Source organism: Epinephelus lanceolatus, chromosome 22, assembly GCF_041903045.1.
Source record: "Epinephelus lanceolatus isolate andai-2023 chromosome 22, ASM4190304v1, whole genome shotgun sequence".
Taxonomy (NCBI): Eukaryota; Metazoa; Chordata; class Actinopteri; order Perciformes; family Serranidae; genus Epinephelus; species Epinephelus lanceolatus.
In genome coordinates this window covers 16371258-16384025 of record NC_135755.1, presented here as the reverse complement: position 1 = coordinate 16384025, position 12768 = coordinate 16371258, and the positions used below count along the sequence as shown (strand labels likewise).

The 12768-nt window shown below is 33.8% G+C and overlaps 1 protein-coding gene across 2 annotated transcripts; it reads left to right on the top strand.

Moving 5' to 3' along the window:
• Positions 1-313: 313 nt before the first annotated feature.
• Positions 314-11470, top strand: LOC117272823 (CD48 antigen). Of its 2 annotated transcripts, XM_033651904.2 has the most exons (8): positions 314-439; positions 5856-6065; positions 6140-6250; positions 7450-7725; positions 7887-7997; positions 10137-10169; positions 10276-10315; positions 10411-11470. In XM_033651904.2, the coding sequence occupies exons 1-7, from the start codon at positions 403-405 to the stop codon at positions 10311-10313; spliced, it is 816 nt and encodes a 271-aa protein (XP_033507795.1). In that variant the 5' UTR covers positions 314-402; the 3' UTR covers positions 10314-10315; positions 10411-11470. The 2 variants fall into 2 exon arrangements, with proteins under 2 accessions (XP_033507795.1, XP_078019896.1); XM_078163770.1 differs by lacking the exon at positions 10137-10169.
• The last annotated feature ends 1298 nt before the right edge of the window (positions 11471-12768 follow it).

The following is a 12768-nucleotide window of genomic DNA, read 5'->3' as shown; positions in this document are numbered from 1 at the left end:
ACTATGTAGTAATCAACAGCTTGTACCTACAGGAATTGCTGTCCACTTAAGAAGAGAAAGTATGGTTTATATAAAACATAAATTATAGACGCTACACTACACACACAGTTTCAAAATTGACACTGATACGGGAAATGTACCCCAAAAGTACAGCTAGGGGTTTTTTTTGTTTTAGAATGAAAAATGTGGTGAGGGTAGACTCTAATCTCAAACCAGTTAGTCATTCCTGGAAGATACATGATCAGAAATTTTCAAAAAATAACTGATGCTTATTTGAGTATCTCTTTTGAAATTTGGGGTGATGAGCTGTCATGGGAAATTTAAAGCACGTGGCCAACGTCACCATGAAAAAGGAAGTAACATATAGTCTCCGCAGTCTGCGTTTCTATTAACCTAGAAACAATGAACCTTCAACTCCTGTTCACTCTTTCCCTGCAAGGTAGGTCCTGTTTTCTTTTACTAAAAACAATCAATGACCAGAAATTAAAACAAAACAAAACTCTGAAATATTTAAAATGACAGTTCAGGACAGAATTGGTTACTTCCTGACTCCCTGTGACAGAAATACGACTACTGTGGGAATGGGGCAGTAAAATAAAAAAAATAAACAAGCTAAATATAATGATATTCACTTAATTTTTAACCACTAATCAGTTAAAATGGCTTTCTTGGGTTTGCTTCAATGTTCTGTGTTAAAAGAAAGGGAAGGTTATTGGTTATTTTGTACATTTACGCACCAACAAACAAAAGCAGGAAGTATATACAGTACATGGTGTAAATAGCGTGATAAACTTCATATTTAATACCTCTCTGTACCTCACCAAGTATATTAATCATCTTCAAAATGAACTTACACCCCAACAAGTTTTCAGTGTTAACACACATTATACCATAAACTTTTTTTTACATGTATACTTACATATACTGTACCCAGAGAAAATGTCCAAATGATAGTTTGTAGTCATGGTAGTATTGTGGCTCTAGGAATGTCAGTGTTGGTCTGTCAGTCTGTCCACCCTAAGGTATGGTTACTTGGACTGCCATGACATTCTGTAGGCTACAGACATCGGAGGTGCCCAGAGGATGACTCGTGCTGACTTTGTTGATTCTCTGGCTTTTCAGTCATCTGCAGTCAATTTCAATACTTTCACTTTCAATAGCTTACATTTAATACATCACTTGGCTACTGTGTCAAACTGTGTGCCTCTGACAAGCATCTGTCAGGTTAGGAATAACAACTTGGAGGAAGCTACTGGTTGCATGGCAACTAGGGGCACATGACATGCAAGTGACATGGGAATTACATGATTTCCTTATGCTAGTGCTGTTAGCTAAAGTTGGTGATTTTTGTGGATAACTCGGAAGTTTCATTTGTAAGTGAGATATTAAATGGATGGACCTGCATTTTGTATAGCGCCTTTCTAGTCATCAAAGCGCTTTTTACACTATGAGTCACATTAACCCATTCACACACACACATTCATACACTGGTGGCCAAGGCTACCATACAAGGTGCCACCTGCTACTCAGTTGTTTTTTTTAACACACTCACACACCAATGGAACAGCCATCGGGAGCAATTTGGGGTTCAGTATCTTGCTCAAGGATACTTCGACATGTAGACTGGAGGAGCCCACGATCGAACCGCTGACCTTTCGATTGGTAGATGACCCGCTCTACCTCTAAGCCTGTTGTGGCTGTGGCTGAAGAAGATGCTTTGTTTCCGGTGGTCCTCAATCATGTGCTGGCTCCCTAAATTGGCACTCAGTTATCAAAATGTGAACAACCCCTGATAAAGTATATCATAAAAAGTCATAGTATAGTAAACAGATCGTACTGTAGCATGTCTTTTTAAAAAATCTAATTATTATTTGTCATAAAAATATTCTAAAAGTGTCATAATATAGTATGCCACAGAAAGCCCCCCCCCAAAACTGTCATAGTATGCAATAAAGAACTCTTACCATATTATGCCATAAAAAATGCCAGAGAAATCATTTAAACAAGTCATAGTGTAGAATGTCAGGAGAAAAAAAAATCATAAAATACTCATGACATAACATGACATGGAAAAAGTCATTTCAGAAAAATATTTTAAGAAGTCATACTAAAGTATGTCACAAAAATATCAGTAGTCATCAAAACTCATAGAATAGTATAGCATAAACAGACATAGTATGGTATGTCATGAAATAACATTAAAAAGAGAATAGTATTTCGTCATGAATCATGAAAAAAAGTCATAGTATACTATTAAAAGTTATGAAAAAACAACATAGTACAGTGTGTCATCAAATATCATTTAAAAAAAGTTGTAGTATGTCTTCAAAACTCATGTAAAAAAGTCACGGTATAGTATGTCTTCAAAAACCATGACAAAAAGTCATAGTGAAATATGACATCAAAAATCATTTTAAAAAAAAGTCATAGTATAGTATGTCATTCAAAATTGCATAAAAACTTCATGGTATAGTATGTTGTTTAAAAATGCATAAAAAAGTCATATTATAGTATGTCGTTCGAAATTGCATAAAAAAGTCTTAGTATAGCGTGTTGTTGAAAATTGTATAAAAAAGTCTTAGTATAGTATGTTGTTCAAAATTGCATAAAAAGTCATTGTATAGTATGTTGTTTAAAAATGCATAAAAAAGTCTTAGTATAGCGTGTTGTTGAAAATTGCATAAAAAAGTCATAGTATAGTATGTCATTCAAAATTGCATAAAAACTTCATGGTATAGTATGTTGTTTAAAAATGCATAAAAAAGTCTTAGTATAGCGTGTTGTTGAAAATTGCATAAAAAAGTCATAGTATAGCATGTCGTTCAAAATTGCATAAAAAGTCATTGTATAGTATGTCGTTCAAAATGGCATTAAAACGTCATAGTATAGTATGTTGTTCAAAATTGCATAAAAAAGTCATAGTATAGTAGGTTGTTTAAAAATGCATAAAAAGTCATAGTATAGTATGTTTTTCAAATCTGCACGAAAAAGTCATAGTATAGTATGTTGTTCAAAATTGCATGAAAACGTCATAGTATAGCATGTCGTTCAAAATTGCATAAAAAAGTCATCGTATAGCATGTCGTTTAACACAGCATAAAACAGTCATGGTATGATATTTTGTTCAAAATTGTATACAAACGTCATAGTATAGTATGATGTTAAAAATTGCATGAAAACATCATAGCATAGTATGTTGTTTAAAAAGGCATAAAATATTCATAGTATAGCATGTCGGTCAAAATTGCATGAAAAAGTCATAGTATAGCATGTCATTCAAAACTGCATGAAAAAGTCATGGTATAGCATGTTGTTTAAAAATGTATGAATAAGTCATAGTATAGTATGTCTTTTCCAACAGCATAAAAAAAGTCATAGTATAGTATGTTGTTCAAAATTGCATAAAAAAGTCATAGTATAGTAGGTTGTTTAAAAATGCATAAAAAGTCATAGTATAGTATGTTTTTCAAATCTGCACGAAAAAGTCATAGTATAGTATGTTGTTCAAAATTGCATGAAAACGTCATAGTATAGCATGTCGTTCAAAATTGCATAAAAAAGTCATAGTATAGCATGTCGTTTAACACAGCATAAAACAGTCATGGTATGATATTTCATTCAAAATTGTATACAAACGTCATAGTATAGTATGATGTCAAAAATTGCATGAAAACATCATAGCATAGTATGTTGTTTAAAAAGGCATGAAAGATTCATAGTATAGTATGTCGATCAAAATTGCATAAAAAAGTCATAGTATAGCATGTCATTCAAAATTGCATGAAAAAGTCATAGTATAGCATGTCGTTAAAAATTGCATGAAAAATTCATAGTATAGCATGTCGTTAAAAATAGCAGAAAAAACTCATAGTATAGTATGTTGTTCAAAATTGCATGAAAACGTCATAGTATAGCATGTCGTTAAAAATTACATGAAAACGTCATAGTATAGCATGTCATTCAAAATTGCATAAAAAAGTCATAGCATAGCATGTCGATCAAAATAGCAGAAAAAAGTCATAGTATAGCATGTTGTTCAAAATTGCATGAAAACGTCATAGTATAGCATGTCGTTCAAAACAGCATAAAAAAGTCATAGTATAGTATGTTGTTCAAAATTGCATGAAAACGTCATAGTATAGCATGTCGTTCAAAACAGCATAAAAAAGTCATAGTATAGTATGTTGATCAAAATCGCATAAAAACGTCATGGTTTCGTATGTTCCAAATTGTATAAAAACGTTATAATTCAGTATGTCCTTCAAAATTGCATAAAAAAGTGAGGAAGAGCAATTGATGAGGGAAACTGAAATTGTCTGGGAGCAGGAGCACGGATGCAAAATACATCCATGAGCAGGAGTCACCATGGATGCAGGTGTCAGTTGCAGGTGCAGGTGAGAGCTTCTCATGAGATTTTGAAGTATCTCCTCTCCTCGTTCAGGAAAAAAAATTACCACGAAAAACAGAAAACAATTTCCACAAAAAACTGAAAAAAACCCTGAAAAACACACACAAAAAACCCCACGAAAAACAGGGGAAAAAATTACTCAGAAAAATACAAAAAATTACAGCAAAAAACAGAAAAATTAAATAAATTTCTCTGAAAAACAGAAAAAAATACTCAGTGAATGCAATACACTTCCGTAAATACGTCATAGTAAAGTATGTCGTCCAAAATTGCATAAAAATGTCCTGGTATGGTTTGTCATTCAAAATTGCATGAAAACGTCATAGTATAGTGTGTTGTTCACAATTGCATATAAATGTCATAGTATTGTATGTCGTTCAAAATTGCCGGTAAAACATCATTATATAGAATGTCGTTCAAATTAGCAGAAAAAAAGTGATAGTATAGTATGTCGTTCAAAGTTGCATAAAAACGTTATCGTTAATATGTTCAAAATCGCATGAAAAATTTCATAGTTTAGTATGTTGATCAAGATTGCATAAAAACGCCATAGTATAGCATGTCGTTGAAATTAGCATAAAATCATCATGCTATAGTATGTCATTCAAAATTGCATTAAAACGTCATAGTATAGTATGTCATTCAAAATTGCATTAAAACGTCATAGTATAATATGTCGTTCAAAATTGCATAAAAACGTCATAGTTTAGCATGTCATTCAAAATTGCATTAAAACGTCATAGTATAATATGTCGTTCAAAATTGCATAAAAAAGTCATAGTATAGTATGTTGTTTAAAATTGCATAAAAATGTCATAGTATAGTATGTCATTCAAAAAGGTACAAAAATGTCATAGTATATGTCGTTCAAAATTTCGTAAAATTTTCATAGTATAGCATGTTGTTCTAAATTGCATAAAAAGTTCATAGTATAGTATGTCATTCAAAATAGCTTACAAACTTCAAAGTATAGCATGTTGTTCAAAATAGCATAAAAATGTCACTGTAGAGCATGTCGTTTAAAATTGCTTAAAACGTCACAGTGTTGCATAAAAATATCATAGCAAAAGAATAAAAAAAAAGTCATACTTTTGTATGTCAAAAAAAATCATGAAAGAGTCATAGTAAAGTGTGCTGCCAAAATTCATGTAAAAACATCATAGTATAATATCACATAAAAAAGTTGCAGTATAGTACATCAGAAAAAAAATCCTTAAAAAAAAAGTCATTTTATAGCATGAAACAAACAAGAAAAGGTCATAGTATGTCAAAAAACGTCATAATATCTTTGTGAATAAAAAAGTCATCGTATATTATTAATCAATATCTTAAGGTGTTGTCAATAGGCCAATGGCAGCCCTCAGACATAATTTTGTGGCCACTGAATGTGACATGAAATGCATGCAATCAATTTTCACCCTGAATCTTTCTCAAACTTTATTTACAGTGGCATTAGTTAAATCCCTCAGGGAAGTCTTTGGGTACCCTGGGGATACCGTCACCTTGCTCTCAAAAGCTGACCCATCATGGAGTCTTTCCTCAATCGTGTGGTCAATATTTTCAAACAACACGTGGATTGCCACCTTTCACAATGGGAATGAAAACGTCAAATGGGTCGATCGATATAAAGGGAGACTCAGCCTCAAAACTTCCTCAGGTAAAAGACGAATCTATCAACTGTCAGTGTTAAAAAAAACAAACGTATCTTGACAGTGTCTTTTTCTTCATAAGGTGACTTGACGATCAGTAATTTGACCACAGAGGATGAGAGGGAATACACTGTGGACCTCATCAATACTGTGGGACAGCCCAGCGGAGACAAGATTAAACTCACAGTGAGACGTAAGTTTGCCATAACAAAGTCATAGTACAATGTGTCTCAAAAATATCATCAAAAAAAGTATGGTATAGTATGCCATAAAATAGTCATCATACAGTGTGCCATAAAAAAGTCATCAAATAATATGCCATTAAAATATCATTTAAAAAAAGTCATAGTATAGTTTACCATAAGAGATATCATCAAAAAAAGTCAAAGTTTCATAGTATGCAATAAAAAAAGGTAATCGTATAGTATATCATAAAAAAAGTCATAGTATAGTTTGCCATAAAAAAGTCATTACATGATATGAATTTTCTTTTTTAAAAATCATATAATAGCACGTCAGACAAAAATTGTCAAAAAAGTCATAGTGTGATATGAAGTAAAAAAAGAACAAAAAAAAATATGATAGCATGGAAGAAAAAATATCAAAAAGTCATTGTTTAATATGCCATAAAAAAGTCAGTGTATAGTGTGTCACAAAAAAGTCATTGTGTGATATAGAATAGTATGTCAGAAGAAATATTAGTCATAATAGTATAATATGCCAGAAAAAAAAATCATCCAAAAAAAAAAGCCATGGTAAATCATGACATAAAAAGTCATAGTATAGTATGCCAGAAAAAAATCTACAAAACAGGTCATAGCATAGTATGTCAGAAAAATTTCTTTAAAACGTCATAGTATAGTATGTTGTAATAAAAATAGAAAATAAAAGCCACAGTGTGTCGAAAATAGTAAAAAAAAAGTCAAAATATCAAATAACATAAAAAAGTCATAGTATAGCATGCCATCAGTAAAGTTACAGTATATCATGACATGAAGTAAGTCATAGTTGTAGTCATAGTCACAGTAAGTGAGACAAGACGGACAAAAACATAGATTTTGTCATCAAGCTGAATATGTTGACGCGGAAAAAACAATTATCACACATTGTATTTACACAGTTAGTCAATCATTTTCAAGTTTTTACTTTAACAACACTTTTATGAAGTACAGTTTGATACTTATATGTTTCTACTGTAAATCATTTTTAAAAAACAACAGCAACCTTCAACAAAATGAGGCAACTTTATTTTTTTTCTTCGACTGATCTTTAATGCTTTTCTTGTATAGATACAAACAATTATTTTGCCACTGAATGTTAGTGTCTCTTATGTCGAAAATATGTTGAGAATATCTTCATACTAATCAACAATTTTGATTTAACGATGTGCAGAACGCCTCCAGATGCCAATCATAGAGACTGTCGCCTATGACTCTGTAAAAGGAGGTTGCTGGTTGGGGCTGCGTTGTTCCTCAGCAGAAAAGGGTGTTGACTTGTCCTGGCAGGGTGAACCTTCCAGCATGACGGTCTTCAACATGAGTAATCCTGATGGCAACTCTGCAGTTCTTTTAGCGTTTCTCAACACCACACAGAACAGTGTCAAATTTAACTGCACCTCCAGCAAGAATATGGAGAAGGCCTCAAGTGTTGTGACACGAAAGTGTGAGGGTAAGGTCACAATAGACTTAAATGAGAAAACATGATACCATGAAATGAGATACAATATGATGACAATAAAAATAATCTTGACAACAACAATAATGGTGTTCTCAGAAACACATTTCAGATGATCTCTCAGTTGTGTGGTTTTCACTCCTATGTTGTTTCAGATAACAAGCCTCAGCCACCTCCTCAGTCCAGGGAAAGAAATGCTGCTCTGCTTTTCTCTGGAGGCACCCTGGGAGGGGCACTGACAGTGATTGTATTATATTTTTTCGGAGGTAAGAGGAGAACATCATCCTTGTAGGAACATTCTTGATAATAAAATTACATCAGAGCTTTACGTTTGCGTCTTCTTCCTCCTCTCTTTAATGTCAGCTCCAGCAGGCTCATAGTGCTGATAAGACTTAGCTTCTTGACTTTCGGTTACCAATCAATAGGACCATCCAAGAGTTATAGGACGTAATACATTTTGAGGGGATACTATAGCAAATTTTTGGAGTGGGGGCCCTTTAACAAATTTTCACACTTAAAATAAGTAATTGATACTGTGGGAGCCAAAGGAATATGGCTTAGGAACCAGAGAGCTGCCAGTTCAAGTCCCCATCCGGACCAAATGTTGAGTGTGGACTGAAAGCTGGGCAGGTATCCAAATCGCAGCCCCAGCTGCTCATGCACCTGTCCATGCCCACTTGCTCTGACATCTCTCCATTTAATACATGTGTATATGTACTGTTTGTGCATGAGCGTGTATTTCAGGCCTGTGTATATGTAACTTGTAAATAACAAGAAAGAGAAAAAGCTGAATTTCCCCTTGGAGATTAATGAAGTATGTCTTCTTCTTAATATTTGAGGTCCAGGAGCAAGATTTTTAAAAAAATGAGGGACAGAACACCAAATTCTGGCATCAAGAAAAAACAAAAAAAACTAGAAAAGCACTCAGAGAGTGCAGACCTCCGCCAAGTAGGTGATATTCCCTCCCTCTCTGCATCAGATTTTGCAGCCTGCATCACAATTAGGTTATTTGCATCACTATCATTATTAGGTTATATATGCCTTCACCATGGAGACACTGAAGTGCATTTATTTCATTTTTATTTTGATAACACAGAATATAATATGGTTTTTTTTTGTATTTTTCACTTTCTTTTTTCCAACACAGAACATTAATTTCAACTTTAGAATTACAACAATACAACAGTAGTAGAGCAAGACATGCTTTCTGGCCACCAGATGGCGCTATTTTCACCGTCTTTAGAAATTGGAATTGCTGCTCAGGCTGTCAGATGATAGACTTTATTTGTTATTTTATCCACTTTGCTTCAACCGATCACCACCAAAATTATCAAGGAATTTATCATCTGTTCCTTGGCCCATTATGCACCTTTCCTGAGAATTTCATCAAAATCCATTCATAACTTTTTGAGTTATTTTGCAGACAAACAAACAGACAAACAAACAAACAGACCAACACCGGCGAAAACATAACCTCCTTTCAGGGGTGCTACGCTGAATGTTGGAATTTAGAGGTATTATGACAAATATTGGAGGCTTACACCTCACTTTCAGATCTGCAAGAAAATTTTATGATTACCATAATATACTATTAATAAGGGAGCTATTTTAACGTTTCAGTTTTGGAAGCAAAATTAAAAGAAATTGGGATTAGAAGATATGAATAAAAATTAAAAAATAAAAATAAATACAAGGGTACAATGTTATTTTAGAACATTAAGGGATTGTTGTTAAACAAATATTGGTGACACTCTATTAATGTTTGATAGAGTGGGGGCACTACAACAAATTTTGGGATTAGAAGGAATATTAATTTATATATTTTTTGAGTGATACGGGCGACTAAGAAATTTTTAGATTTAAAATAAATAAATTTGGGTAATTATCACAAAATTTGTAATAAAAAGGGATGACAAATTTTAGGTGTTCCATAGAAAATTTTGTAACTCTGGGATGCTATAACAAATTTGGGGATTTGGAACGATCACAAATACTGGGGGTGCTACAACAAAGTAGGGATCTGAGGGAGCTAAAGCATATTTTTGGCAATTCTGCATATGTCCCCAAACAGGCTTCGCACCACCCACCTCTGCTCTATTCAGATTGAAACTACGGGTTGTGGTCTCTCTTGCTTTCCTTGCAACACTTTCCTTTAACAGTCATAGTTAGTCTCATAACCCCTCCTCTTTCCACTGAGCTCTGGCCCACACATCAAACCAAGACACAATACACAACATTTGACCTGAGGTTACGGTTTCCTGACACAGTTTATGGCAGCTAATGATGTTGATTTCACACTGTGTTGAGAACTGATTGAACATTACCATAAAATGGCCCAGTTGTAACTTTAAAGTAATTAATTCTACACATTGACCTTGTTTTTTGTTGTTGTTTTTAAATTACAGAACAAATCAAAGCTAAAGTTGCACACCTCAAAGGTACATTACTATTAATAATTGAAATAACTATATTTAGATTGAAATGGTTGCTGTTAAAATAAATTGTAATTTGTAATTAATTTGTATTCTCCTTTTGTTTTCTCAGGAAAAATGTTTCCTCCAACAACAGATGTTGTCGTCTAAAGGTAAGCTTCTGTTCGTGCAATAACTATCCAAGGTTTGTAGCAATAAATGGCGACACAGTTGTAAGAAATGACCAAGTTTTCTCTCTTTCCTACAGTGAAGAAGTAAGACCGAAGACACCATAAAAAGATGTCTACACCATGTGTGTAGCTTTAGGATTGTATTGTGTAATGATAAAAAAAAAGACCAGCATTAAGAAAACTACATGCTGCATATTATAGATAATAGATAGTGAAAGTGAAAGCAGGAACATATAACTTAAATAAATAAATGTATTTTGAGAGAATCTGCAGAGTTTGGACCTAATATAATGAACAGCTGCACAAAATCCAGAGAACCAACACATGTGCACCAAATGATTCACAACGATAGTAATTACATTGTATTATACTGTTGTACAGCTATTAATATAATGGGGTACTGTGCATTTTTTGCATCTCTGGTGCAAAACCATCACATCTTGTTTTGATGTATTTATGTCTTGTCTCTTTTAGTGTTTCTTCTTTTTTATCCTGTCACATGTGAACTTTACAAAATACTTTTTAACTGTGTAAGGTGCAAAGATGCTTATATTTTGTATTGTTATGAAAAAAGGCAATATTTTCTACATTTACTTTTTGTACTTTTTGTATTTTAACTATTGTGTTGTCAAATGTTTTTGTACTATTTTGCCGGACGTTTTGTAAATACATTTATGTGGAGGTTGTTGGAGGACCTTGTGTTACTGGTATACTAATGAAAGGTAGCCTAAGCTGTGCATGAATATCGGTTATGGTTTGCAAACAGCATAGGCAGAGAAAGAGTTTGGTGCTGTGCCTGCACTTTTCGGTCAATTATGTTAATCAGTTACTCAGTCTGTCTCTTTATTATAATCTGTTTCTTTTGATAGTTCCTAATTATATTGCTTCGTGTTTTTATACAGTTTGCTTATTGTTCTGTCCTTTGTTTTTGTACAGTTTACTTACTCTAAATATTTGCATATTGCTTTGTATTTTTTTTTTCTATTGATACATCCTGTTTGCACTATCCATTTGCTGCTGTAATGTTGTAAATTTCCCCACTGTGGGACGAATAATGCCGTCAAATGGTGCTTCATGTCCTGCTGGTTTATAAATACAATTTAATTTACGTTTTTTAAAATTCCATCCATCTCCTGAGATTTTGTAGAGTGAAGTTTGTGTATAAGAGCAGACCGCTGTGATTTCATTGAACAGTCACATATGAATTCTTATAATTATCTCTGTAACAGACTAAATATTCTTAAAGAATCCCAGAGAACTGACACCTGCAGCGGCTGCAGCTCAGCGCTCCTTCTCTTCTTCTCTGCACTCTTTACGCACAGCGTGTGCAGCACCAAAGCCCATATCAGATTTGTTTAACCCTTAGATGCATAAGTGGGGTCAAAAATGACCCCAGAGGTTGTTTTTCTTCAATATCTACGGAAGTTTCATATATTTCATATTCCAGGTATAAAACATGTTTTTGACATGAGGCCATTTGCATTAAAAAAAATGTATATACATTTTAAAGAAATTGTTGTTTTTGTATCACTACTCCACTCTTCCATAAGTGGGGTCAAAAATGACCCCAAGCATTTCCTATGGAATATCAAGGGTTAGACTTAGGAATCTTTGATTCTTATCGACTGTGACTGTCAGGTATACATTTACTGTTGCACTTACACATCTAATGCCAGCAGTCTCACCACCCAGGAGGATTTTTATACAGCAACATACATCTAAGTATTATATTCGTTTTATATCTTGGAATACATATGATGTTATAAAATATTAACTTATTTTCCACATCCATGACTTTTGTGTGATAAAGTATACTATTATTGTCATCAAATTAGCCTCCTTTGTAGTTAGCTAACAGTTAGCTAGTGTTAGCTAACTACAATGTAGGTACTAGTTAGCTAACTACTATGTAATGTTAGTACTGTAATGTTAGCTAGCTAACATTACTGCACTTGTGTAGATAAGCAGCCTTACTATTTATAGCTTCCTTGTAGATAAAATCTAACCATTATTGTGTGTGTGTGTGTGTGTGTGTGTGTGTGTGTGGTTAGCTAGTAAGCTAGCTAACATTACCGCATTTGTTGTGTAGAGATAAGCAGACTTATTATGATATTTATAGCTTCCTTGTAATAAAATCTAACCCGTTAGGTAGCCTATTATACTCATTCATTTCATTCATCTTCTAACCGCTTCATCCTCTTGAGGGTCGCGGGGGGGCTGGAGCCTATCCCAGCTGACATTGGGCGAGAGACAGGGTACACCCTGGACAGGACTATCGCAGGGCTGACACATAGAGACAAACAACCATTCACACTCACATTCACAATGGACAATTTAGAGTTATCAATTAACCTAGTCCCCAATCTGCCTGTCTTTGGACTGTGGGAGGAAGCCGGAGTGCCCGGAGAGAACCCACGCTGACACGGGGAGAACAT